At 39.4% G+C, this 27,446-nt stretch overlaps 2 protein-coding genes across 8 annotated transcripts; one reads left to right on the forward strand and one right to left on the reverse strand.

Moving 5' to 3' along the window:
- The first annotated feature begins 2,693 nt into the window (after nucleotides 1-2,693).
- nucb2a (nucleobindin 2a) lies at nucleotides 2,694-10,979 on the forward strand. 2 transcript variants are annotated; one of them, XR_011914937.1, is made up of 14 exons: nucleotides 2,694-2,800; nucleotides 3,184-3,324; nucleotides 4,334-4,441; nucleotides 4,593-4,725; nucleotides 4,871-4,974; nucleotides 6,581-6,766; nucleotides 6,881-6,971; nucleotides 7,068-7,126; nucleotides 7,224-7,316; nucleotides 8,056-8,145; nucleotides 8,254-8,424; nucleotides 8,860-8,920; nucleotides 9,001-9,284; nucleotides 9,319-10,979. XR_011914937.1 is itself a non-coding variant. In XM_072380657.1 (13 exons), exons 1-13 carry the CDS (start codon nucleotides 2,777-2,779, stop codon nucleotides 9,228-9,230), a joined length of 1,491 nt encoding a protein of 496 aa, XP_072236758.1. In that variant the 5' UTR covers nucleotides 2,694-2,776; the 3' UTR covers nucleotides 9,231-10,979. The 2 variants fall into 2 exon arrangements, 1 of the variants encoding a protein (XP_072236758.1); XM_072380657.1 differs by having other exon boundaries at nucleotides 9,001-10,979.
- Nucleotides 10,980-11,571: 592 nt separating this feature from the next.
- caprin1a (cell cycle associated protein 1a) lies at nucleotides 11,572-20,756 on the reverse strand. Of its 6 annotated transcripts, none has more exons than XM_072380662.1 (18): nucleotides 20,589-20,756; nucleotides 17,762-17,807; nucleotides 17,350-17,484; nucleotides 16,893-16,955; nucleotides 16,488-16,574; nucleotides 15,896-16,137; nucleotides 15,657-15,739; nucleotides 14,927-15,085; nucleotides 14,800-14,849; nucleotides 14,595-14,678; nucleotides 14,340-14,501; nucleotides 13,919-14,027; nucleotides 13,711-13,772; nucleotides 13,288-13,419; nucleotides 12,928-13,087; nucleotides 12,474-12,662; nucleotides 12,273-12,382; nucleotides 11,572-12,178 (listed from the first exon to the last, which is right to left on the reverse strand). In XM_072380662.1, exons 2-18 carry the CDS (start codon nucleotides 17,780-17,782, stop codon nucleotides 12,092-12,094), a joined length of 1,935 nt encoding a protein of 644 aa, XP_072236763.1. In that variant the 5' UTR covers nucleotides 17,783-17,807; nucleotides 20,589-20,756; the 3' UTR covers nucleotides 11,572-12,091. The 6 variants fall into 6 exon arrangements, with proteins under 6 accessions (XP_072236763.1, XP_072236762.1, XP_072236761.1 ...); XM_072380661.1 differs by having other exon boundaries at nucleotides 14,800-14,852; nucleotides 17,762-17,803; nucleotides 20,589-20,755; XM_072380660.1 differs by having other exon boundaries at nucleotides 14,800-14,852; nucleotides 20,589-20,755.
- Nucleotides 20,757-27,446: the final 6,690 nt, after the last annotated feature.

Below are 27,446 nucleotides of genomic sequence, written 5' to 3' on the forward strand. Positions count from 1 at the left end.
AGTCATTTTGAGCAATGCATGGCGTACTCCTCAATCTGCATCATGAAGGGCAGACTAGCAGGAACATTATACATACTGCAGTGTAATCATCTTGTTGCCACACCCAATTGCTGTTATTTGACCTTGCTATGATTTATCATCGTCTCCACTATATAGAGATTAATTTATACATAGTAATCCACGTAAATGAAAACACACATAGTTGCTGCACCGTCCAGTGCAACTCTGCAGTGTAGCCCCTGCTGCTGAATCCTGCCTCTTGGCTGCCAGAGACTCACAATGCAGCAAGGTGACTCAATGTTATTGTCTTCTCCTCAGAGAGCCTCCTCTCGCTGAATCACAGCTCACTGAAGGTGCTGAGCAGAAAATGAAATAAGGATCCTCCTGTTTTGACTTTGTTTTGTTCTTCTGCTTCTTTGGGTCCTAATCTATTTGGCAACAATCCGCATAGGAAATCAATACCATCTTTTCTAAGATGCTTATTTTCAAAGTATCCCGTAATGTCAGCAATGTAAGGTATATACTGTAAATGAGTGTATACAGGTGTCTCGGAGAGCCTGCATTATTAACACACACACAGCAAATGATAACACTTAGAAAGGGTATGCAGCACATTTAATCATCATATAGTTGCTGATGAAAAAGAAATGCTGATCGTCCCCGTCCGCAGGAGCTTTCCCTCACTTTCCAATTTGGTTATGATCTTTAGACATTGATTAATTGCCTCCCACTTTATTGAACTATTACACTGACATCTACAGGGCAGGGATTTGATATTTAGTCATAAGCTCACTTATCCAGAAACCACATCCATTGTCCTGCTTTATCCTGCCAAGGCTCATAAATTGTTTTGGGGATTTTTTATTATTTTACTTCTTATGATTCTAGAAGAAACCTAATGTTTTTAAAGCTCCCAGTCAACAGATGCCAGTTATTATGATTTTTTTTCATGAATTAAACTTTTATGTATTTATTAATTTAGTTCTAAGCACCTTTACTTAAACACCTAGCAAGCAGAAACAGCAAGAGTGCAAACAATGATGACCCTTTCGTAGGGGGCTTTAATCAATACTCATCCATGTGTCCACTTTCTTGTATATTTGACCAGTTAAGATAACAAGAGCCTCTCTTCGTCCCTCGATTATAGTAACCTGCAGTATATGGCAATAATGGACTCAACCAACACATCATCACACCGCCCTCTTCTGGAAAAATGCTATACTTTCATCCAAATTCCCAAGATACAGGAAAAGAAAAAATAACTGGATGACTGATTTGTTTAAAAATTATGTGGGATTTTTATATATCTAATTATAGTGTAAGCATTTATCTTTTTACTTCCAGGTTAGAAAATTAAAGCAAATTATACTAAATCAAAGCATAGCATGTCAAAAACTACAAAAGATGGATGATTAGTGTATGGTATGTGAATATAAAGAAAATTGTTGATTAAAAACACTTAAACTGCATGAATTGAATTGTCATGACAAATGAATCTTCCTGCACAACAGCGAGTGCATTGAGAGGAATCTGATCAACTGTAAGCACCACCACAAGGTTCAATGTAACATCTCCCCATGAGGCCAGCAAGTGAAACTTGGACCCATTAATCACAGAGCACTGCGTCCAAAGCCGAGAGCAAAAACTGAGGCAGAACTGCGGTTTGGGGGATTTTGCACCTTCAAGCTATATTTACAGGAAACTTTTTTTTTTTTTCAAAACTCATAGTTTGAAAATATTGTCATCACCTCAGAACCTGCTCAATGCAGGTAGAAACTATGTGATGATTGTGAGGTGTAGTTCAGTGAGTCAAAGTGTAATTGGCTGTATATTTCCTCAAGTACAGAATTTTTTTTTAAAGTAGCCTACTTTAATCAAGCGTTATGCAGGTTTATTCTACCCCACTACATTCTGAAAGGAGGCTACCCTGCAGATTATAAATGTTAAACAGAAAACCTTTTTCAGTGAGTAGATTTTTTTAACTAACAGTGGGAAATCTAGTAGTTAAAAAAATGGACTTAAAATGCTGCATCAATGTCAGTAATACAATTTTATAACGGCAAGAATCACTCCATGAACCTTTCACATCATATATTTAGTGCGTTATTCTTATCATGTTTTCACTATGCTTGTCCTCTTACATTGCAGTTATTTGAATTATTTAGTATTTTTCACTGTGGGTCTACTTTTGCGAAAGTGATAGTCATGCTTGGAAATGTATTAGCATTTTCAATTATACATTACTAGAATGTAACTGAAATATTATTTTATTTCATGCTATTGTCCGAAAATCAATTTGGAAATATTCTAATGATCAATGAAGAAATTTGTCATGTGAAAATACCAAAATGTCACGACTCAAATGTTTTGAAATTTGAGTTTTTTGCTTTACATCCAACTCATTTTGATCACTAGCATTTGCATCATTAAAACGGAAAACATAATTAAGAAGATTATTCATTACACATATCACACTGCACCACTGGCGCATATTGGCTGAAATAATAACAAATGTATGCAATATAAATGCGTATTCTAATCTTACATGTAACTGCTCATCGTTTTTATCAGACAGAACCAAACGACCGCCCACCTGCTCTTCCGTCATCTCGCCACGTACGATTCAGTGCAACGCAACTTGCTATTCCGTTTGATAGACAGCTCAGTTGTCCACTCAGGTTGACGCCAGCTCTCGTACAACCTCCCGTGCTGACAAGCGGGTCAGCTCCCAACATAGCTCCAGCTAAGTGAGAGAGACAGGAGGAAAGCAGAGCAGATGGGGTCCAGGATTCACGTTAAAGTGAGTATACAAGTGGCACATCAGTGGCGCTCCTTCGTGAAGCTTTTAACACCACGTTAACTGTCATGGTCCACGTTTTGGATTTTATGCTTTCCGACTCAGACGATCAGTTTAACGTAACACCAAAACCTGTCTTTTTTTTTCCAGTGCTTGGCACTTATTAGCCAAATCTGTCAATGGTGGAGCTAATGCTAATACGAGCAGCTTCCTTTGGATATTATTAACCCGGCCACTATTGAATCTAGAGGAGGTGTTTGAACAAGACCAAATGCGGAAATGGACTGTTTTCCTAGGTTTTATACACGCTGGCTATTGATGTACTGTATAATAATAATAATATAATTGTCATAAAGCAACACAGTTGTGATTGTGTTTTCATCCAGATGTGCTGGAGTCGGGCTTTTCTCACCGGCTGGGCTCTGCTGCTGGTGCATTTGCTATGTTCAGAGGCAGTTCCCATCAGTATCGACAAGACGAAAGTCAAAGAGGCAGAAAAACAACCCGAGGAGCCACCAGCGAGTGTGGTAAGAAGACTCATCGTTTATACACAAGCTGGAGATCTCCATCAAACACGATTCGGGTTCTGTTGTGGTGGAGCCATGACAGGAGACCCAGTATTGAACATATGGCTGTTTGCATTGCCACAGGGGAACCTTCCTCTGGCTCTGATAATTGATGAATTGAGTCACATGTTAAATCGGCCACAAATACAAAATTTGTGTTAATTACAGCTTCTCAAATTTCCCATTTTCTTCTCTGTTTGGGCAACAAGACAGGAAGTAGATACGTGATGGACATGGCCTTTTTTCACTCATCACAGTAAATTACTGGTCAGCCTTCAGATGTTAGAAAGCATATGTATTTTCAGTTAGTTTTCGTTCTGCTGCTATGCTTTTATGTTAATAATAGAGGAAGCTTCATAGGTTGGAAACGGCTCATGGACTCATTTAAATGAAATATTTCATGGAATCACATTGCACTACTATTAAGATGCCAGAGGCAAACACTTCTTCCAAAACCTATGATCCAGCAAATCCATATCATTGTTGGTTCCAGTTGATGTTGATTTCTGAATGCACAAGTACAAGCCTGTGACTTCTGGCTTCGGAAAGGGTTTATTTATTTTAGATATTGACCCAACAGTCTGAACAGAAGTTGGAAGAAAATGCCACATACATTCGGTTTCAAGGTAAGAACGAGCAGAGATGTTTTGTTGGATTGGTTGTCGGTCTTTAAAAAAACGGTTGCAGCATTTAACAGCGGGCAGCATGGAGACAGTAACAAACATACATGACAAGACTTGTCATGTCTGGATCAGACACCTGGACAGAACAGCTGTGTTGTTCAGCAGCAGATACAGCTCACAAGAGACATTTCTGTTCCTTTAAACAGTTTTCATTTCATCAGTGTCTAAAAGAATGAACGATTATGTTATTGCAACAGTAAGGTGTATTGTAGGATTATCTCTCATGTCTTTTATGCCGTATCAATCAGGGTTTTATGCATTTGTTTTGTTTTGTGACATTTTTCTAGGACACTGGACTCCACTATGACCGCTACCTCAGAGAAGTCATCGATTTTCTCGAGAAAGATCAGCATTTTAGAGAAAAGCTCCACAACACAGACATGGAGGACATTAAGGTAGCCGGCCTTTCATTTGTTTGGCTTTGTTAAAGTGGTAAAATGAATGAGAAACAGTAACACACAATATAAGGATCTTAGACTTTTGCGACACAGATTTTTTTAATTGTAATGCTTCTTTTTATTTTTTTTCTATCTGCTTTTAATATAGCAAGGAAAGCTGGCTAAAGAGCTGGACTTTGTCAGCCATCATGTCAGAACAAAACTGGATGAGTTAAAGAGGCAGGAGGTTAACAGACTTCGGACCCTGATTAAGGCCAAGCAAGACCTTGAGGGAGGGAATGGTAGGTTGTGCAACACAAGATTTGCCTCATTTTTGATTATGTCTCAAATAAGATTCTACGACTTAATTTGCTCAAATAAATTGTTTGCAAAATTCAAGATTTATCCACCTGTTTCTACATATGTTGACATTTACCTCTTTAATAGACATAGCAGTGGACCACCAGGCTCTCCTGAAGCAGTTTGAGTACTTAAACCACATGAACCCGCATACATTTGAAGTGGATGACCTGGATCGGCTCATTAAATCGGTAAATTCTGTTGTTACTTCATACGTTGTCATGGGAAGTATTCAAGGGACAGACTTCACGGTGGTTATGTCTTGACTCTGTGTGGCGCTGCTGTCAAGTCCACGCAGCTGCTCTATTTGTATGATGATAATAATGAGTTAAATAAGGTATGTTTTACCCACCTCCCAAACAAATGCTTTTGTTTCAGTGCTCAAAATTAAGAATAATAAAAGCTGGTAATGAACAGACAGGTTGAGACGTGCTTTGAGATTTTGTTACTGCAGGTGCTGGTTCACGATTTGATTAGAAGACCGAGCTGGTACAGTTTAGAGAACTGCAACTGTGAGGCTCTGACGCGCTTAGATTTGAAAAGTGAATAAATAGTAGGTATAACACAGCGATCAGAACTGTACGTTTCCCTGTTTTATCAGCTGTGATGTGCTTTTGTGACGGTGAAAACAAGTACATGCAAACTCCTGCATTAGATATTAAAAATGAGCCCCTGTTCAAACATTACTGTACAATAGATTGTGATAGTGTGTGAACTGATAATGTAAGAGCCAGTACTTGGTAATGCCCCCATGTGACAGATTGCAGAGCTTGTGAATGTCTTTTTGTTGAGGTAAAAGTCTCTTTATTGTTCCCATTTGAGGGATTTTCAGACACCTTGCCTTGTCACCTAAAGTTGAGATGTATTTTAAGTTTCTTTCCGAACTGCTTGACATGTGCAGGCCGCTTTGTAGCATCTATTCTTCTCTCCATCCATGTAATGTTTCCTGTGCCGCTGGCTTCCAAACAGCCCCAAGGCAGAATACTTCACTTGCATGCTTAATATTTGGCAAAGTGTTCTTTCTTTGGCATATTTAATGATGAAGCACACCTACGGTGATTGTGGCAAATTTAAAAAACTGTGGCAGCTGCACCACCACTCGTAGGTCAGCTTCTTACAACTCCTCTGCAATCATTTGTTTGGCCTTACTGTGCAGGAGACTTTTAGTTCTATCTTAAAAAGGCCAGCTGGATGTTCTGTCATATCTTTTAATAGCCTTCCTCTGTTTCATAAGCATGGATAGGGTTCACTGTCAGATCTTCATTCCTTTGCCTGGGAGACATTTTCAGTGGGTGAATGTGAGCAAACACAAGGTTTGCAAAGTTAGAAAATGCACGGAACTGTCGGTCGATAATTCCTTATTACGACAGGGTCGTTCCTCTTCCGAATCAGTTCAGGTCTGACGAGTCTCTTTCTCTTATGTTTATGAAATGTAATGTAGCAGTGCATTAGCATTTGATAACTGTGTCTTTTATTAATGCTTGAATTGTAATTTCTACTTCCTTTAACTGAAAAATATTTGGAGACGTGCCATTTATTTTCCCTGGAGACCCACTTTTTTACAGTTGTCGCAAAGTTTTCCAGAGCAGAATGTAACAAAGTGAGATTAATTCAGCATCATCAAGCATACAGGAATCAGGAATGCAATAAACATGGTCAAATACATATCAATACACATCCGTTAAGTTCCCAAAATGGGCAGATACCATTAAAACAAGCAAACAGAAACAAAATTGCTACGGGCTACCCAGGTAGACATTCCTTAATGCTTGTGAAAATGCATTTTCCTGCATCCAGGCCACAAAGGATCTGGAGAACTTTGACAAGGAGAGACACGAGGAGTTCAAGAAGTACGAGATGATGAAGGAACATGACAGACGGGTACACCTGAAAACCCTGGATGAGGACGAGAGAAAGAAAGAGGAGGAGCACTATGAGGAGATGAGGAAGAAGCACGCAGATCACCCTAAAGTCAACCACCCGGTGAGTAATCTAGCGGCATAGACAAAATGCACAGCATGGACGTGTTAAACTATTTACCCAAGTGTTCCTTGTTGTTTTTGGGTTTTTAAATTGGATCTTGTTTCCTTGTTGCAGGGCAGCCAGAATCAACTGAAGGAGGTGTGGGAGGAAGCTGATGGGTTAGACCCTGAGGATTTTGACCCAAAGACCTTTTTCAACCTGCATGGTGAGAGTTTTACCAACCGGCACCTCTTAAATTAGGATTATGAGCTTATCAAATGTCAGGAATGACAGCTTTGTTTTATCCTCCTTCATAATGCAGACACTAATGGAGATGGCTTCTTCGATGAACAGGAGCTTGAGGCATTGTTCACCAAAGAGGTAAAGCCATCTGAAAGTCAGTCATATTTCAGTGAATGACTTTTGTTCTGACGGCTGACTTTGTGATTTATTTTTTTATTTGATTTTATTTTTTTAGCTGGAAAAAATTTACGACCCCACCAACGAAGAGGATGATATGGTGGAGATGGAGGAAGAGAGGCTACGGATGAGAGAGCATGTTATGAATGAGGTAGAGTAAGGGGGGGGGGTCATGTCTGACTGAAAAAAGATCATTACTTTCAATTAAGGACCGCAGTAAAAGACAAACTTTGTTGTGTCTGTCGTCTGCTGCCCTTGCTTCTAACACAGTTTTCATCTTTACTTTGTATGGTACACTTCAGTCGACGGATAAGTCGAGTAGTTACCAACAAAACAAGATTTTGCCATGAAGACTGCATAGAGTTTATTAAATATTTCACATACTTGTCAAAGATGAAAATCTTGTATGTCAGCATTTCCTGCATGTGAATGTTCAAACATTGGAAGTTCTAAGAATCTGAATTAATCAGCTGAGGAAATAACCATCAAATTAAAGACAAAAATCAGAGCTCCACCTGCTTCGATTGCAACAGTAAAAGCCTTTTCCATCACAGTCGCACAGTTAAATGCAAAGCACAATGATGTGAATGTAACAGGGCAAAAGTCACAGAGGACAGTTTTCATTGTATCACATGTGAAGGAGTATTTGAACAGTGTTTTTCCAGCATTTTTGCTTCAGTAAAGCCTCTGAATTCTTCTTCTCTCGTTGGCAATTCCTATATTTAATAACTGAACTGGCCTGACTGGCTCTGCAGAGTACTGTACTGTACATTAAGAAATCACACAAAAGAACACGAAATTAGGTGCATGAAATAACTTCTCCATTGGTTCGTGGGGGCTGTTGTTTGTTTGACTCATTTCCGTGTCAGTAAGTCTGATCTCTGTGGTAGGTGGACACGAACAAAGACAGGCTGGTGTCTTTAGACGAGTTCCTGGTCGCTACAAAGAAAAAAGAATTCCTGGAGCCAGATAGCTGGGAGGTGAGACTCTAAATGTGACAACAATTCATTCAATCAGTTACTTAAAAAAGGATGATTAAAAAAAATCTGAACTCTGATCACTGATGTCACATTTACTTTGTTTGCCAGACCCTGGAGCAGAACCAGGCTTATACGGACGAGGAGATGAGGGAGTTTGAGGAGCATCTTGCCCAGCAAGAACAGGACCTCAATCAGAGGGCCGATGACCTTCAGAAACAGAGAGATGAGCTGCAGAGACAGCAGGAGCAGCTTAATGCGCAGAAAATTGAGCTTCAGCAGGTAAGGAGCAGTACAGTGTTACTGGAAAAAGGTTACTCACTTAGCATGGAGCTGCAGGGAAACGACAGAAGCCAGGATTTCATATGGAACAATCACCAGGAATGAATCGTGTCACCTTGAGGATGGGAGTTGTCAGAGCTGTCGATTTAAAACAATTATCAGTCATTTAGAAATGTTTTGTTAGTGTGTTTTTTTTAGGTTGAGCTGAGGGAGAACTATGCTGTGTAGATGGAGACGGGGCTTATTTGAATATTGTAAAGTCATGTCAAATTAAATGAGACAAAAGTGTGTTTTTGTCAAAATTTTTATGCCTTTTTTTATGCTTTTATGTTTTATGTAAAGAGCTTTGAATTGCATAGTTGTTGAATTGCGCGATATGAATATATTTGCATTTCCTCTCCTAAGTTATTTTAACGTGATTTTCACTCGTTACAGGCAGTTGAGCATATGGAGCGGATTAAAACACAGAAGATCGACCCGCCTCCAGAGGTTCACGGTGAGTGTTGATGGAGCTATTGTTTTGTTGTTTGAACTTACCGGCTGAGTGGAGAGTTTTACGTTGGCTCTGTGTTGCAGTTGAAGGAAATGCCATCCCAGAGATCCATGCAGTTGACGACCAGTTGGCTGTCGAACACGAGGCCCAACCACAAGGACACCAAGACTCTCCTCATCATCCTCAAGAAACACCACAGGAACATCATGAACCACAAAATCAAGACCTCCCCCAGCAAGGGCTCCCTCAGACACACCAGGATGCACCACCAGGCCATCAGGAAGCCGCACAAGGCCAGCATACCTTGCCATGAAAAATCCCCAACCAAACTTTTGCTGTACCTAAACTCCTGTGTAAAGGAGCAGCCCCACCTGAGTATAAGGCCTCTTTAACCGGTATGACCAGCGGTGAAGAAGAGGGCACATTCGAAATCTCTGTCATCCCTGATATGTGTGTTTATTACCAGTACTCCTTTAATTGCATAGATGAATTACAATTTTAAATTCACACATTTTAAATCATGCATCCCATAATGTCCAAAAAGGAAATCCCAGTAATGCTTGACAGTACAGTTATATGCAGATGTAATTGTAATGAGAAATTCATCTCTGGGTGTGCGCTGTTGGACTTCCAAAAGTGGCTACAAAACCTGACGGGTGTGATCCAAGAGTCTTTTGGATTATTATTATTATTATTATCTCCTGTGCGGTCGTTGAGGTGCGAAAGATCATATTTAACTTGAGCTTTACTTCGATTTTCTAAATTTGAGCTACTGGGATACCCTCCAACATCTTAGAAAAGAAATGACATGCGTCACTCATGGTGGAATGTGTTTCACAGACGGTTTGCAAAGTAAATGCAAAGGGCATTTTTAAGATTTTCTATTGTTGTAATAAGAGTATGAAAAGAGCAAATATCAGTTGGCATACGTTATTTCCATGCTGTCATTTCCATGCTGTCATTTCGCTTCAGCAGGGAAAAGTAAAGACCTATCAGGAAATGATAATCTGCCATCTACAGGGTTGACAGACCTATCCAGAAAAGAGATCATCATTTTAATGAAGAAATCACATAAAAGTACTACTTTTTTTTTTTTAAATGGTCCTCGATGTCATACGCAGTCAAATGCTACAAACACTTTTTCATGTGAACAGAAATGACAGATTGTTGTTGTTGTACAGCGTGAAACATGTGCTCCGCCCACTAAACTAAGCACATAACGCTGCTCGGCTTTGAGCTGTTTTCTGCTGACTTCATTCAATTAAAGGTGGTAGAACTAAAACCACGAGTGAAGGAAAGTTTCCTACATGAGGTCAAATACAATCATCTGGAAGTACTGTGTAAAAACCTGCTTGATAAACAAGACAAGTCATGGGCAGACCTCTGAAACAACACACCTTTACTACACAGAGCAGCGACTGTGTCTGATTTGGTTGTTCATCCACAGACGTGTATGTGCCGTGTTTATTTATGAAATGCGCAAACTTCATCTGATTTTAAAGTGTTAATAAAATAGTTTAGAGGTTAAGTTTATTTACAGATAAATTGTACAGTTAACTGGGGGGGATTGTTCATTTTGTTCTGGTAAATATATTACTTGGTCTCAATTGGAAAAGCTCCATGTTTTTGCCACAAATTGCTGGTTTGGAGCGGTTGCTGTGGAATTCTGGTGCTTTTTCTGTAATTTAGCTTCTTCTAGCTGGCAGACAGGTAACCAGGCCAATTTGATCTGTTGCTACTTTTTTACTGAAGCGGGCTGAATTTGCATGGAAGCGTGGCCTCTCTGCCTTACTGTCGCACAGGAGCCGAACAGACGGGGCCTCTTGCGGCAGATTTCGGTTACTTCCTAAAATATTTAGACACCTGTAATTTTCTTCTTTGCCATGTCATGTTTCCTGTGTGCCATGTGTTCATTTGGAAATCGTACTGCATAATGATTTGCACAAAATAGAAGGGGGTGTTTTGGTTTTTTTGTGGTTTTTCTGATTGCTTGCTGCTGGATATAAGTCATTTCATAATACCTTACACCTCAGTTCAAGATAATAAAACGGTTCACCTTTTACGTTGTCTGGATAAATTATCTTTGTACTATGGTTCAAATATGAACACCACTGACATTTTAAATAATGTCGATGTCCCGAGCCTGAAATGCAGTGCTTGAAAGGTACGTGCAATTTATTCCCTGTGGGAGGGACATAGATCATGAAATTAACTGAATACAATATCAAGCTTCACCGGTGGTCACTGGATCTGTCATATACAATATGTTTCAGAGATCAAGAACGCTGCTGGTAGTTCTCTTGCTTTATAGGGATGTCGAAGGTCGGTCCTCGGGGGCCGCTGTCCTGCGGGTTTCAGATGTTTCCCTGCTTCAGCACACCTGATTCAGATGAAATGGATCTCTTCAAAGGATTGTTAAGTTCTGCACAAGCCTGCTCGTGATGCATTGATCTGAATCAGGTGTGTTGAAGCAGGGAAACATCTGAAACCTGCAGGACGGCGGCCCTTGAGGACCGGATATGGACACCCCTGGTTTATAAGAGCTTTTTGTCAGACCGCCTCAGATATTCAACAACTGAACTGTGTCAATAGGATCATTAAAATCATACAAAGTAAATAAGAAAACAACAAAAAATGGTTCCGTCAACACAGGCTTATAGGATACAACTTTATTGAAACAGTCTCAACCAATAACATCAGTGTACAAATGGCCGACGGTGCAAGAGATGGGTGGGTTTATTAAAAAAAAAAAAAATGCTTTGAAGAAAATCAAAGGATCAAAAGAAAAAGTGGTTGAAAGCACAGGGCAGGAGAAAACCATTCTCATGGAATCAGATCGACAGTGGCAGGGTATTTTTTGCATTTATTTTGTACAAAAAATAAATTAATGAAATCTTTCAAGTTTACAGGAATATCTATTTGTAGTTTTACATCACACAGACTGGCTGAGAATCCTACATGTGATGAACTTCAGCATTTTGTGTTAAAACATTTAGAGGATCTAGATAGACCAAAGCAGACTGACTCTGATAAGTAGGCCAGGAGTTTTAAAAAAATAATAACAATTGGATTACCAATAAGAAACAAAACATTGTTATAAAAGTGAGCTGGGGCAAACACATTCAAAGATCCTGAATGTTCAACGTGGCGCAATTTGACGGTCCAGAGGATCCTTTAGGATCGCATCGCTTGGGTGTTACCTCGAGACAAACCTCGAGGTCCTTGGGCGGGCCCCCGCTTGTAGCCTTGCTGATATCCCTCCTTTAAGCATGAGAAAGTAATTACAAAGATTAACAAACTTATTCAACTAAAAATGTCAAGTCGGTGCAGTAAATAACTTGGCAACACATCTTACCCGCTGGTAGCCATTATTGGAATAGTCCCGAGATGTGTTGAATTGGGTTTGGCCGTAACCGCTGCTGGGAGGAGCGTTTGAGAAAGGAGGACGGTAGCCGTCATATCCCCCTGATGACAAACGACAGAGTTAACTGCTTAGGATCCGTTGGTGTTCAGGCCAGATAATTATTGCATCTGCGGTACGGTTCGATGCTTGTACCTCTAAATCCATTTGAGGAGCCCCGATACCCGTTCATCATGCCACGGGCATTCCTGGGTCCACCCCTGGGTGCAGCCCTGCAGTTGTAAAAGGACTGGCCAGACTGTCCATACCCTGCACCTGCAGGGGAGTCTTCATGGCCTCCCGCTGAGGGCATGACTTGATCTTGGGGCTGGAACCCACCAACAACTGAACAGAGGGGAGCCAGAGCACTTTCTGTGATGCATTTGTGAATGTACACCCACACGGTCTGGCAAAATTAATTTCTACGAGCCGAGAAAGCTGAATTTTATATTCTTTGCATTTTCTTAAAATTCTTATTCATAGTCTCTTTGCCGTCATAACGAAAACTATGTAGCAACAAATCCCAGCACATTATTTGATATTTTTCATGGAATACATATGGTGTTGAGTCACTTTCTTCATTGTACTTAAACTGTAAGCGTAGCCTCACCTGACTGTAATCTTTCCTGCGAGATGTCGGGCTGCTCCACAGTATTCTCTGACTGGCTGTTAAAGCCCTGTCCGTAGCCACCAGGGAACTGGCTGGACTGCTTAAGAGGGTCAACTTGGCCGTCAGTGGGTGGAGGTACAGGTGCGTTCATATTAAATACCTAGAATGAAAAACACAACTTCACAGTTTCTGTAGAAAGTCTTATGAAGCAGGAACATTTCCTTTGCAGGTAACTGCTCTAAATTATTTGATCTACTTGATTGACCCTTAATAAGCCTCGGCTAGTACAAGCTGACAATTTGTAACGGAATGTATCAAATCCAAACACGTTAACGTTGCTTAAATGGAGCCATGGCGTACCGCTTGCACTGACTGGAAAGGTGCTGCGTTGACATTGATGCCTCCAGTGTGGGTGGGTTTGGAGACAGGTGGGAAGGCAGCAGACAAGGAACATGGGGCAGGAGACTGTTCAGATGACAGAGACATAGAGGTCTGGATAGGTAGGAGGGAGGGTGTTTGGAAGGTAAGGAAACAATGGAGGTCAGCGGGTGAGACAGGATCATGGATCATCTACCTAAAAGCTTCCTTCTATACAATTCCCTGCAATACATGGTACATAACATGAGATGTTAGAGAGCGTCACATTTATTCTACACAGAAGGAAAAACTGTTTGATTCGATGAATATCTTTACTACTCTTGCTATTCAATGACTGCGCTTAAAGGCAGCTCATAAGAACATTGTTTTAGAAGCCACCTCCCGCTGTGTTTTCCCTCTGCTTACTTGTGACGATTCGTGAGGTCCAGACACTGTAGCTGTCTGAGGAAGCCTGGACTCTGAGTGGACTGTGGGAAAGAAATAAAAAAAAAGTGACACTCTTACAAAATGTCACATTGCCGACTAATGTATTACACATCTAGGATAACGAGTCCTTATCAGACAGCAGTGACCAGACACAACCAGATCAAATCTGTGAGAGTAAATAACTCACTTGAAGGGCCACCCATCTGCTGCAGGTCAACAGTCTGCACAGGCTTCATTGGCTGAGCAGACACAATAGCTGGGTCCAGAGCCTGACCGTCAAACTCTATGATGGAGTCCTGTCACAATCAAAGTTAATTCAATGTAGTGTTGGGGCATGAACCAGACTTTAAGGGCAGTGTGGGACACGTACCTTTCCATCTCTCGTGTCTAAACTAAATGTTCTGCACATGGCTTATTCTCAACTCATTTCACAACTCATTATCTACACTTTGGGGCTACACTTTACTGTCTTTGAGTGAGTCATCTCGAAAAGAGATTTACATTTAGAACAGATGTTGAACAGAATGTAAAACAGATTTGCCAGACTGTGACTCTATCTATCTTGAGATTAGATCAAATACATGATAGTAAACGTAGAGCCTTCTCACCTGCATGAAGTTGTACGTCCCTTGCATCTGGGCCATGAGGTCTTGCACTACCTGTTTTCTGACCACCGGGTCGGTGGTAGGACAGGGAGCGACTTGGTTCACAGTAACGGTTGGCTCTGGAGTCATCTGTGGAGGGGGCTGGTGCTGGAGGGTATTCACCATCTATTCAACAGACATGGGACAGAGACATTAGAAAAGGAATGGACAGATATACCTGGAGCCATGGAGGACTGATGATCCAGCAGTGGAGCATACCTGAGCCTCCACAGTCCACTCCTCCACTTGGTCTTTTTCTGTACTACTGTATGTAGTTTCTGGAATGAACTGTCTGTTAACAAACTGTTAATATAAAAAAAGAAAGTAAAAATTTGATTGTCCCCAAAACAAAACCTTTAAAAAAAAAAAAAAAAACAGCAGATTGTGTGATTTCCTATGCAACACATATGCACAGAATTCTCACCTCTGTGGTTTCCACGTTAACTGGCTCTATGTAGTTTTCATTGGTTAGTCCTTCTGGGGAAAAGAAACAAGTGTGAGGGCGGTGAGGGCTCTGGGTCTAATGCATCAGCTAATGTGCTGTTGGTTACCAGGTTCTGATGGCTGCTCCGCAGCCACTACAGCCTCAGCCACCACAGACTGCTCCTCCGGTGTCTCTTCCTCCTCACTTGCCCCATTCTGGTGAGTTTGTGCTTTGTCAAAGTAACCACTCAGCAGCACTTTATCCAGAGTGTCCTTCAGTGACTTGTCTGGAACAAAGACAGAAGTCAGAAAAATTAAGTGTGGCTAAATGTTACAGAACTGTGACACTCTTCAAAACACATTAAATGTTTAAATTGTTATCTATATCACAAAAAAAACAGCATCTAATCTAACCCCCCCCCATGTTTTTTGTAAGACAAGAAAATATAACAACAAATAGCCACTAGTGTCTTAACGATACAAAAAAACCATCCTCATTAAAGAAAAACTGTTATTCTTTGTCTTGATCAACGTAAAACAAGCGGAAGAAACAACTAAATTCACGCGTGGCGCGTTTTCAAAAACAACAGCAAACCTCCCAATGAAGCGACGCGCAGAGCACTCTGTACCTAAGAGTTCTGGCTCTGTTCTGATGGATGGTCGCGGCAAACGTTTTCTTTGGAATTTTCTGATTTACTTTGTGTTAACTACATAAATTATGAAGTAATTTGATGAATAAAAAAAACAATAATTGTGAACTGGACCCACTTTAAAGCATCTAAACGTTAAACTTTTCCACGATACTGTACTTGTACAGGAGCGTTTGCGTGAGTGGTCTAAAGGCATGAAAGTACTTACATGTGGTTCCTGCCACAGCCTTATCTCGGCCCTCTAGCAGGTCCCACAAATGCAGTGAGGCCTCTTCATATTGGTCAGTCAACCTGCAAATGACAATCACAAGGTAAAGTACTCTTTTTTTCTCTCTCCCCAATATCCTTATTGGGTGAGCAGGAAAAAAAACAACACATTTATACAGATGTGATAATTAGAGCTGAATGGCTGGTTTGTGCCTCTGAAAATGACGGGCGCCCCCATACCTGACTTCATAGTTCCTGTCAGGTCCCACCAATTTGTAAAACTCATCAAGGGATGTAAGCTCAGCGTCGGTGAGCAGACAAGAACCAGAAGCATCGGGTCGTTTAAGCTCCTGCCTGACACTGTCCTCTCCCAGTTGGTCCAGTAAATACTGAAGCTCCAAAACCGCCTTCAGTCGCCGCTGTTCCATCTCCTCCCGCTGCAGCTGCTCTCGTCGTGCAGACTTCTTCACTGCCTTTTGAATCTAAGCGCGCACACACACACACACACACACACGTTTTGACACACTATATATATCACAAAGTTTAACCAACAAATCCCCGTCTTACCCATCTTTTTTTGTTAAATTCTAAACATTTAATGAGCAGGGTTCAAGCAATTAATACCAGTCCCTGTTTTGTCCTTTCTCCAAGCTCCGCTTTTCTAAAGCAGCCAGTAATTAGTGAATACTTCTGTTGTTTGTGCTACAAGTGCTGGTTACTGTAAGCAATATGCCAATATACACACAATACAACTTTATAATATTGCCAAAAGCATTAAAAGTAAAAGATGATGAGGGTCGATAACAAACTCAGAAGTCCTGCTGTCACACACCTCTTGGCCCAACGCCAGGAAGTTCTTCTGCAACTCCCGAGCAAAGTCAAGGTTGTTGTTGATCTCTTGAAACTTTGTCAAGGCTTCCTTCAGGAACATCGGGGGAGAAACAAAATTAAAATGAGGGTTTGTTTTTTTATTTAAAAGAAAAAAAAATCAACTTGTAACAGAACAGAGCTGACTAACAGCAAAGATGCAGTAATTTCTAAAATGAGCGGCACCAATGATAGTTTAGTAGATGGGGGGTAAAAATGACTACTTGTTATCTTTATATTACCTGCATGAATTAGCTGCATTTACACTAGACAACATCCCAATAAAACAAGGCTGCATTCAAAATGACATGATTTCGCTTCGAGATAAATAAAGTAGTTTTTCATTTCTAAATAAATATAATCAACTTACCAGCTGATCCTGATTCAGTCGCTCTCCCTTGTTCTTTCTTTCCTGATAGTCATCCAGTTTTGACTGTAAAAATAATTGAAAAGCACGAAATGTGAAATCGATGGGGAAACAGGATAGAAAACAGTTAAAAACAACATCACTTGGATTAACAGGAGGAAGTATTTGATCAATCTAGAGTCAGGATTTAGGATAACAGTGTAAACAGTAATAAGAAGAGTCTCACGAAATCAAGACTGAAAGACGGCGCTTCAAAAACCACTTTATAGACATTTGGGACCAACTAAAGCCATTTATCTGACTTGATATATTACTAAATAATACTATTAAAAAAAAAAAAACATCGCCTCCCGAAGCTAAATCACTAACCGCACAGGGTTTAACAATAGAAATAAAAATGTGATAAAAATACAAATATACATTCTGAAAAACAACAAAAAACATCAGAATAAATTCATACCTTTTTCTTTTCCATATTGCGGACCTTCTTGTCAATGACACCAAGAACCTGCTTCATTGCCTCAGAGTGACTTCCATTTCCCAGGTCTGGAGTGGCAGACTGGACAGCAGCGTTGCCAGCTGTTGCTGAAGGCATCTGATGGGGAGAAATGCATTAGAAAGTTACAATTCTGGACATTCTTGTGCCTGAATGAAGGAAAACTTACAGCCCGAAAGGAGGAAACATATGTAGTCAAATGTAACCTCAGTCCTTGTCGGAGGCAGAGGCCGTGAGTTTTATTTTGTAAAACAACAACAAGGCTGGTGAACGCACTGCAATGTACAAACAGCGCTTCATGACTACAAAGATGATTAAAAACAAGGCTTGTCATACAAAAAGTGTATTTATATGGAGTGTCTCGATTTTTCTTCACCTGATTTTCGTATGTCCACATCTGTTGAGGAGCTATGGAGGTCTGTCTTGATACAGTCATGTGAAAAAGAAAGTACACAAGCTTTCAATTATAAGGTTTAATGTGCCAGGACATGAAAAAAGAAAAAAAGAAAAACACCATCCTGTCCTCAACAGGCTTTTTAATTTAGGTAATGCAACCTTAGATTTATAACACCATGGCATATTACACTGGATCATTATTTATTCAACAAAAACTAAGCCAACGTTCAGAGGCAGCGTTTGAGGGAAAAAACGTATATCCCATGATTTCACAGCTCAGACAACCTCCTTTAGCATCAATAACTTGAAGTGACTGTTTTCTGTACGTTTTCAAATGATTTATTAGGATTTTTTTCTTCTTGTTAATAATCTTTCTCATTGTAGAAAGATGAAATTGTATTTGCTGATTCATAAGCAGTGACAACAGCTTCTCTGAGATCATTTCTGATGTCATTCCCCCTCCGCATGGTTTTAACTCACACCTGAATCCTCCAAACCAACAAACTGCCAAAAACACCCCCTTTCAGCGATACAGTCACACTTGCTGATGATCGTGAGTAATGTCATGTTTTGTTGTTCATTTGTGGTAGAATTCACCTGTATTTAAGACCTTAGAGGATCGGATGACTCCTTAAAAACATTTCCTGAAGTAGAACTAACTTTATTTTTCCACAATAGCAGCTCCTACTGTTAGATAAGTTGAATAACAAAGTAATCTTTGGATCAGATGAATTTAGGTCAATCATTCTCAACATATGCAGATGTCAGTCAACCCGTGTGGTAAATTAACCGACAAATTGTTGAATGACAGTGTTTACAATGACGGGAAAGGAAATTGTTAACAATTTTCAAAAGAAATGTTTTGTAATTCAGTGTCTCCTAAACTTTTGTCTGTCACCTTTGGGGACAGCGCTGCTGTGGGTCGCTTTGTCTTTGCACCAAATGGAGGAGATATGCAGCAAAATGAGACAGTGTAAGGTGCAAATTCCTCTTAAAAAAACAAAACATAAACAACAAACATGTAATTTACATATTTTATATTTATGTGCTCAGTGTCAACTAACCTTTCTCAGAAGTATGCAAGGATAAATAAACTTATTATCAGGCTTACACTATAATAGTTGTATAAAATGAACAAAAAAAAAATCTAAATAAAATCTAAAATAATAATTCTTTGTTAGTCAATTAAACAAAAACTGATTGTTTAACAACCCTAACCAATGCTGTACTACAGTCTAATGACATACTTTGTGAGGAGTTGTTTTTGCTCCCATAAGGGTGGCATATTTCCACAAAGTGAATGTTCAAACAGAATTATATAGAAATAAAAGCTTTTATGTATCTACTTAGTAACAACTACGAAAAAAGTACACCCTTTCTGATTCCACAGGAATTAAGCAGGCGCTTTAAGTAGCAGCCAGGTGCTACGAATCGACTGATGAGTGCGAGCTCCTCTATAAAAATAAAAAAGTTTTGGCAGTTTGCTGGTCTTGAGCATTCAGGTGTGTGTGTTAACACAATGTCAGTGAGGAAAGACATCAGAAATAATCTAGAGAAGCAATTGTTGCTGCTCATCAACCTGGGAGGGGTCATAAGGACACTGGTGATGACTTGGGCTGTTGTGATGGCCCAGTCAAAATCCAGAGTCAGTCTGAGTGAAGTGCTGTGATAGAAGAGCTGTGGGAAAACAAAAGCATCACGGAACTGAACATTCAAAAGAAAGGGGGATAAAAATCCCTCCAATGATGGAAGACTTATGATTACTTAGGGGTATTGCTGCTAAAGGAGGTTCTACAATGAATCATTGTTTCTGCAGTTTGGCTTTGTACGTGTTGAATACATGATGGCACGGTATAACATGTCATATTACTGTTAATCTGAGGTTAAATTTACTTTACGTAATCTGGTGATTTTTTTTCTTTCAATTTACGTCCTGATACATGAAACCTTTGTAAACGAGGGTGTACTTTCTTTTTACATTTATGTATTAAATTATCATAGTAGCTATGAATAGGGATTACAATATTTTTACAAGTTTATTTCTAACCAACATAAAGACAGTAAACCTCGACCAAAACCAACTACACTGGGCCAGAAGGTAGCGAAAACTCGCCGCCGATGTGTACGTGCCATTAGGGTTCTGTTTGGGCAAATGAATAGATGAAATCGACTGTTGTTACCTTAAGATTTAACCTAATCGCTTAGTTGTTGTCTAAAGGTAGTTACATATTATTTTGGGTTTGGACGGTGAATTAGAAACAAGCAAAGTAATCTAACAGAATTTAAGTTTCGGCCTGCTACTCAAAGTTGAAATCTTTAACCTTAGCTCCCCTGGAAACACCAGCTAGCATTGCTAATATATTCAAACGAGACTTAAGGAACGCTAAAAATACGCATGTTGTAAATTCCACGATTAAAGCTTCGCTAAAAGGGCTGACTTTAACTTGCGAGGGTTAACGTTGATTACCTAAACCAAAACAGTTTAATAAGCGCAGTGCAGTGTCCCTAATCTCAATGTCCCATTGTTAGCTAATAGCATGTTCTTCAACGATATGCGGCTAATGCCCCAAGTTCACCGGATGTCAGTTAAAACTGGCTGTTAATTTAACCGAAAAACGGTTACAAAATGTTCCGTGTTAAAAACTGTCGCTCAGATACGTTTAGTTTTAGCTGTGAATAACAAAGACCGCGTCCGGACGCCGCGACAACTCGTTTTCTTGCAACCGTGTCGAGTGAAGATGACAAAAGATTTATTACTCAAATTAAGATTAAATAGCGATTTGACGATGATGGCAAGCGTCCCATACCTTTATACTCTTTGTCTTCAAAGAGATTTTCTTGTTTATCGGATTTCTCGTTTGCTGTGCAGCGCTGAGTGCAGTCCGTATCTTTTACTTTAAGTGGTGCTTTTCTAGAAGGATGCTCAGGATCGAACCGGCCAGTGGCTGACTAGCTGTTGCTAAGCTAACAGTAGCAGCTACAAGGACCCTTGCGCTAATATCTTCTTCTTCTGGAGAAATTACGGCAGACTAGACGGAGCAAAGGCGTTGTGCTCCCCTCCACAGATCATTTGTTGAATTAATTGAAATAATTAAATCTGACTGCCTTTCTTGATTTCCTTTTTGTTTTACACAATAACTATATGTAAAATTATAATCTTTTTTATTAATGTAAGTCAAACTTCAATTAAAATGTTTTTTTGTTGAGTAAATTATTTATGAAAATATTAAAATGAGGTAAATACAACCTCAGATGAACAACCGTGTGAATATTTAACTAAAACTAAGCTAACATCCAGAGGCAGTGTTTGAAAATCATTGTACACCCCATGATTGAGTAGCTCGTACAACTACCTTTAGCAGCAAATACTTCAAGTACTTGTTTTGTGTAATTCTAATGTCACTGAGAGGGATTTTTGTCTTTCCACTGTCCACTGTTCTTTACAATATCGCTTTGGTTAATTGAGAACTTGCTGGTATGACCATCCCTTGGAAGACTGGCAGCTGTCTTGAATGTTTTCCAATTGTCAATAATCTTTCTCACTGTAGAATAATGAACTCAAAATAGCTTGCAAATGGCCTTATAACCAGTTTCAGATTGATCTGAAGCAACAACTACCAACTGCTGATATTTTTCCTCCCTGGTATTGTGTTAACACACACCTGAATGCTCCAGACCAGCAATCTTAAAAAATATCAGCTTTTATCAGCAGGCTGCTATTTATCCTCTTAACTTCAAGATATATATTTCTAGTAATGGCGATGAATGGGCAGTAGATGGTGCATCTGTCCCAGATCATTTGGAAGATATTGTACTTAAGATGTGCTGAAAAACATTCTGCAAACCAAGACTTTAACCTACCCTCCACAATGTCTCCATAAAGGTTGCAAACCTTGGTATTTACAGTAGTTTCATTCAGTACAATACAACAATAAATTAGCTAACATGTGCAGGTGTGCACAATAGCACATATTGCTGGAATGAAAACACTGAAATCAACATATAAAAAACAGAAGATCAGACTCACTGTAAGAATCTAAAACACGGGATTAATAACTTTGTTAGTGCTGGTTTAAATATCCCCTAAAGATCAGGGCCACTGGTGTTTACGTGTCCCATCATCGCTATATGATGAATTCAGAAACATATTCTTTATGAGAAAGAAGAAAACTTAAGTCGTCACATTCCAGCATATTCCAAAACATAAGCCAATGATGGTATGACTATTTAGAAAACTACGAAATTTAGCTTTCTTCATTAGCTTTTATGTTCAACATTCATACCTCCACTGTGATTCCTGTGTATGACTCTGTTGTAGTCTCACTACAAAAAGAGAGGTGGGGGTGTACAGTTCCTCAGATCCTCTCTCTGATGTGGGCTGCTGAGTGATGGCCATACATCCTTCAGTGGTCCTCTTCTGCTGCACATCTGACTAGATTAAGCATGTGCAGAGGATTTCTTTTCTGAAAACCACGAGAGCCCCACTAACACTCTGGCCCCACACCACAGTCCAGGGAAACACACAAATTCTTCTGCAACCCCCCGATTCCCCTATCTCTGTTTTCCCTATTCCAGTTCAAACTATGTTTCTTCACAAGGTTTTGTCTTTACTTTTTTCTCACTTTGGTTGATCCTAACCATACTGCTTTCCAGTTATTTTTTTAATGTTTGTCGTTTATGATACGATCTGTTACAGAGGTAATCCCAGGATCATGGGTGTTTCCAGACTTTTGGAGGGGGATGACAGGTTTTTTCCACTCACAGCCTCTCTTTAGTTGGGCAGCATTAATAATTCATGACCCACATGTGTTAGAGATAGACAGCAAGGGTCTTCACTTAACTGCCACAATTATTATTATCAAAGCCAGGGAATTGTATTCATTATCATGCAATTGCAATTCAAGCAATTTAGGTTTGAATTTGGAGTGTGGTTCAAAAGTGGATTTTTTTAACAATACAATACTGTAGGAAATCTATGTTGATTTGAATCCCAACTCAGTCAAATTTAAAATCAAATGCACTACAGTACGTATTAAAGATCATGCCACTATTGCCTTTGGCGATGTGAGTTTTTTCAAATATCTGCCACAGAGATGCTATGAATTTGTTTTTTAAAGCTTTTGCTCTTGAAGACTCATGTGGCATTCACGTGTCTGTTTTGTGTGTATACTTTGAAGCATCGAAAGTAAAACTCAAAAGGTGAGATTGCAGCTGGCAAAGAGCAGAGATTCCTTCTGGTAATAACCATGAAGACCCCTCAAGGCACACATCCATACAAGGGCACTGTGGGCTATTCCGGTACTGTTGAAAGCCTTTCTGTAGTGTCAGTTTGGTCTGTGATATTCATTCTTCCTCATTTTTTAAAATTCTTTCTTAGTATGCGTCAAACTTAAAAACATGCCTCTCTAACTGTACCTTTACAACAACATATTTTGTATCACATCAGGCATCTTTTGACATTTGCAGAGAGCAGAAATGAACAGATATCGTTCTGATATGACAAAGTCAACCTGCATGTGGTCGAAATTGTGAAGCAACCAATAATCAACAGCAGGGATATGATTTTACTGATTCACTTTCTGCGTTCCAAGAGCACCAACATCCAGCACTGCTTCAGTTATGTATATAATAAACAAATGCACACATCTGTGGAAGGCACATTTTACATGACAACAACATTAAGTTGTGTGCAACAGGTGATATGGATTACTGTAAAGTAGTGCAATTCCTGGCTGTAAACATACAAATGTTCCAACATAACAAACTGTATGCCATTAACCTCTATGTGCAGTTTTTTGTTGAAAGACACACACATATATACATATACTATTACATTTCTGTTCAATAAATTACTACACGATCATTTCTCATTGTCTAGAGCTGGTGTGTTACATGTTTGTCAAAATGGAAAATAAATACACAAAGTTGATTATATTTGTTACCAATTTTGCTCCAGAGGACAAAGGTTTCTCTTCAAAGTTTCCGGTGTTCCCTGTTTCCTGGTTTCCTTTCAGTTCTTAATCTCCATCAAAAGTCAATGAACTGATGTCATGACACTACCGTATATTAGATGTGGTGTTGTGATTTATGTTGCAGCTGGTTAAAATGAGGTGTCATAAAATTAACATGGAGCTTCAGTAAAGAAAATCTGCTTTAAATATTACACTGTTGCAATTATCACTGTTAACGGTCAAAGGTTTGTATTTACATGCACATCATCAGTTATATAGGAAACAGAAGGAGGGAAAGTTTTTGACCTGATAGATGGATTTTAAGTTTGATGAAGACAGGATTAATAGGGAGAAATTAGTCAATAAACAACGCTTCATAAAAGGCTTGGCTAATGTTATTTTACATTAGATTATTCAAAAATCAACACAAATGCAGGTTCTTCTTAGTATTATTATTGCTTACATATTTGGCAATCTTACATCCAGAAAATGTTCACAAACAGGAGAATTTGGACAGCGTCAATTACAGACCCATCTGTGTTTTGCTTGATGTTTTCTTGTCTAGCGTTTGTGTTTTCTGATAAAAAGCAGAGCATCTCAGCTAAAACAATAGAAAAAAACTGAATATGAATTCCATGAAAGATCAGCTGGTAACTCAAAAGTCTCTGAGTTCATTCAAGCAAAATCTTTGCTTTTATAGTTACTCTACAGATGAATAAAAGTGATTATTTTTCTCATTCACATATCCCCCTTGCTTTTCCATGTCACATTTAAACCCACACAAAGAGAAAAGTGTAAGCCTATGCATGTTGATGTTGTAGGATGGTCCGTTTTTGCCTTGAGGAAGTGAGCAACAGAGAATGTGGAGGAAAAGTCAAATCTGACCTCCGACTTTCTTTTCTACTTTGCGTGACTGGGTTGGCAAACCTTAGCCCTGCATCAGCATTAACCTGGTTTGCTCAAAAAACAGGAATCCAACACACGAGCTGATCTTATCTGACGCTGTGAAACCAGAGTAGACCTGACACCTCTCTACTACAGAGCTCGGCCCATGGGAAGCCAGTTCAAGGAAGACTCACCGACAGAGGTTCACCTCAGAAACTACATTTGGAATAACATGCGTCCCTCACTCACACAGTTTGGGCAGCTCTCCAGAGCCAGATCCGATAATTAACAAAAAAAAAATCATAACCTTTACAATTAAAACCAATTCTGTGTTTTATTCTATTTATTTTTTTCTGGACTGAAGTATTTTCTACAGACTGTAAATGCTGATGCACTTTAATGATGTAAGTCAATCTTAACATTCTGTCACAGTTTTTAATATTTTTGGACGAATGTTAATAATCGTTTAGGAATTAAAGAGGCACAAAGAAGGAGACCAGAAATCATTCACTGGCAATTTTTTTGAAAACTTTGCCATAGGGAGATTTTATCAAAACAGTCAGTCAGAAGCCTGCCGACAACTGGTCAAACAACAAAAAGTCTGCCAGATTTTAGTAGATTCTTGACAAATGACAAGTGGTGAGTTGATCTGGAATACATGTGCTTTTCTGACAGTTTAAAAAAAAAAAAGAAAGTCATTACATTTTGCTGGATCCTGTTTACTTGGTGCTGATATTCAGATAAAAGTCTAAACCTTCACACTATGTTAAGAACTTCCAGTGAAGTCTTGGACTTTCACCGTTACCTCGGTTGAAATATATCTCCCTCTTAAAACCAAAACAAAAGTGATGTTCCAAGCAAATCAAACTGAAAACATCTTGGACGCAATTTGACCGTGAAGATGGTATCAACCACCAACTGCGAATGGTCACAAAGATGTCTGACCTCCTTTAAAGTTGGGTTAAATCAAGTTTTTTCTTGCAAAAGTAGAAACGATCTAATTCAAATTTTAAGTTGTGTTCTCACTCAAGGGAATAGGCGGATAACACTGACACTGAACAAAGGTAAAGCTTGAATAAACGGATCTTAAATTACAGCCATTTAACATCTATAAAGGCAGTGAGACAAGGAGGATCTGTGCAGGAAAGGCCATATGACTGACTGATGACTGAAATACAGTGCCAAAATAAGAAATGCAATACACAGACCTTATGTGCCATATGGGTGCTTAAACAAACAAGGGCAGACCTGGACAATGACAAATGCAGGACTGTTTTTACTGAGTGTGCAGTGCTCTCATTTATGTACGATGGTTTCCAATAAGCATTCGTGCATCATCAGGACACACAGGCGGCTGACGTCTGGTTTACATCCACCACAAATGTATCTGTCAAAACCACCCTGTATCCCAGAATGCTCTTTACTTTTGGTACACACAGAAGGAAGGAGTATCTGGACCATGTCAGTGTTTCCCTACAGACCTCAATTATGCACACCAGCTTAATTAGATCAGCTTTGATTGCTATTTCTAGTGATGGGCACAACATGAAGTTATATTCTCACCCATCTCTTGCAGTCTTGTTGCTATTGGAGTGCCGTCTAGCTTCGTGTTCGTCATGTCTGGAGCGAGTGTCTGAGTGGGTGCAGTGATGTTGATGAGGGGCCAACGTGGCAGGTGCTCTGCTGTTGATCTGGGATCAGAGTTCAGATTGAACCTGAGGAGAATTTAAGGAAAGGAAGGCTTTTGACATTATGCACAACACATCTGTCACAGCGTGTGGATTTATTCATAAAGTAACCAGCAGCTTCAGATTCCATCTCAGACAAAGACACACATGCACACAGGATCCCCGTAGGAAAAATACCAGGAGCACAGCAAGTACCATTCTCCATTTGTGCATAGCATATATGTGGGTTGTGTGTTTTAACCGGGGTGATAAGCATTACATGTATCAAATTAATCTAATTTTCTATTTTGCTGATTCTGTGTATTTGTTTGCAAGTGCAAATTTAACCATTCTGACCAAAGGCCTCATTTAGAACAGCTGTCGAAAAAGCCTGAGAATTATCTGGAAAACTTTGACCTCGAAAACTTTTTCTTTCTCAGCCTTTTTAGAAACTAGACAAACAAAATGTAAGCTATTTGACAGGTTAAACCTTAGACTGACTTTGGCCTGCTTTTTATCAGTATTTCTCCAGGCTTGAAAAGTAAAATGACACATTAGTCGCTGCAGGTTTAAATATTTGCTTGATATCGGCACCATGCATGTGATTAATCTAGCATGTTAAGAAAAAAGGCACGCTTTCAGTGAGCTATTGAAATATGTTGAGCCCTACCCAAACATTTAGATGACATTTAAAATAATTGCATTTTTCCTTTGCTTATGACGTGTTTGCACTGTAACTTGAAATATTTTACCCTTGTTAAATCTAAACTGCGTATTTTTAGTCAATGAACCCACTTTCCAAAAACTGAAATGATTAAGATTGCACATAAAATATCTTTTGAAACTTGACATGATTAAGTTGTTAATTCAGGTATTACAAACCTGATTATTTGTGCGTATGAAAAAGTGTTAATTTCAAGAAGAGATGATAAGGATGCATGCATACATAGATGTGGACACACTATGTGACTGACATCTGAGGAGCAACATGTCATTATGTAGTTAAAGCTGCAGATGTAGTGTTATTGCTGGTGGTGTGACTACGCATTCATTGTGAAGCAGCTTTATGTTACATTGGGTAGAGAGAGAAAAAAATGGCCACAGAAAATTGAGCTTGGCACTTTTCCCATCTTCAGCTATTAAATTAATTTCAAGTCTGGGC

Source organism: Leuresthes tenuis, unplaced genomic scaffold, assembly GCF_036924035.1.
Source record: "Leuresthes tenuis unplaced genomic scaffold, fLeuTen1.0.hap1 SCAF_2, whole genome shotgun sequence".
In the NCBI taxonomy this organism is placed as follows: Eukaryota; Metazoa; Chordata; class Actinopteri; order Atheriniformes; family Atherinopsidae; genus Leuresthes; species Leuresthes tenuis.

What these genes read in the sequence shown, in the direction of transcription:
- nucb2a (XM_072380657.1), top strand. Translation starts at nt 2,777, where the DNA reads ATGGGGTCCAGGATTCACGTTAAA. An exon ending in GACCTTTTTCAACCTGCATG is followed by an intron (nt 6,972 to 7,067) that starts GTGAGAGTTTTA and finishes TTCATAATGCAG; the next exon opens with ACACTAATGGAGATGGCTTC. An exon ending in CCCGCCTCCAGAGGTTCACG is followed by an intron (nt 8,921 to 9,000) that starts GTGAGTGTTGAT and finishes TCTGTGTTGCAG; the next exon opens with TTGAAGGAAATGCCATCCCA.
- caprin1a (XM_072380661.1), bottom strand. Translation starts at nt 17,782, where the DNA reads ATGTGGACATACGAAAATCAG. An exon ending in GACAGGAACTATGAAGTCAG is followed by an intron (nt 15,740 to 15,895) that starts GTATGGGGGCGC and finishes TGTCATTTGCAG; the next exon opens with GTTGACTGACCAATATGAAG. An exon ending in GCAGGAAAGATTACAGTCAG is followed by an intron (nt 12,663 to 12,927) that starts GTGAGGCTACGC and finishes CCCTCTGTTCAG; the next exon opens with TTGTTGGTGGGTTCCAGCCC.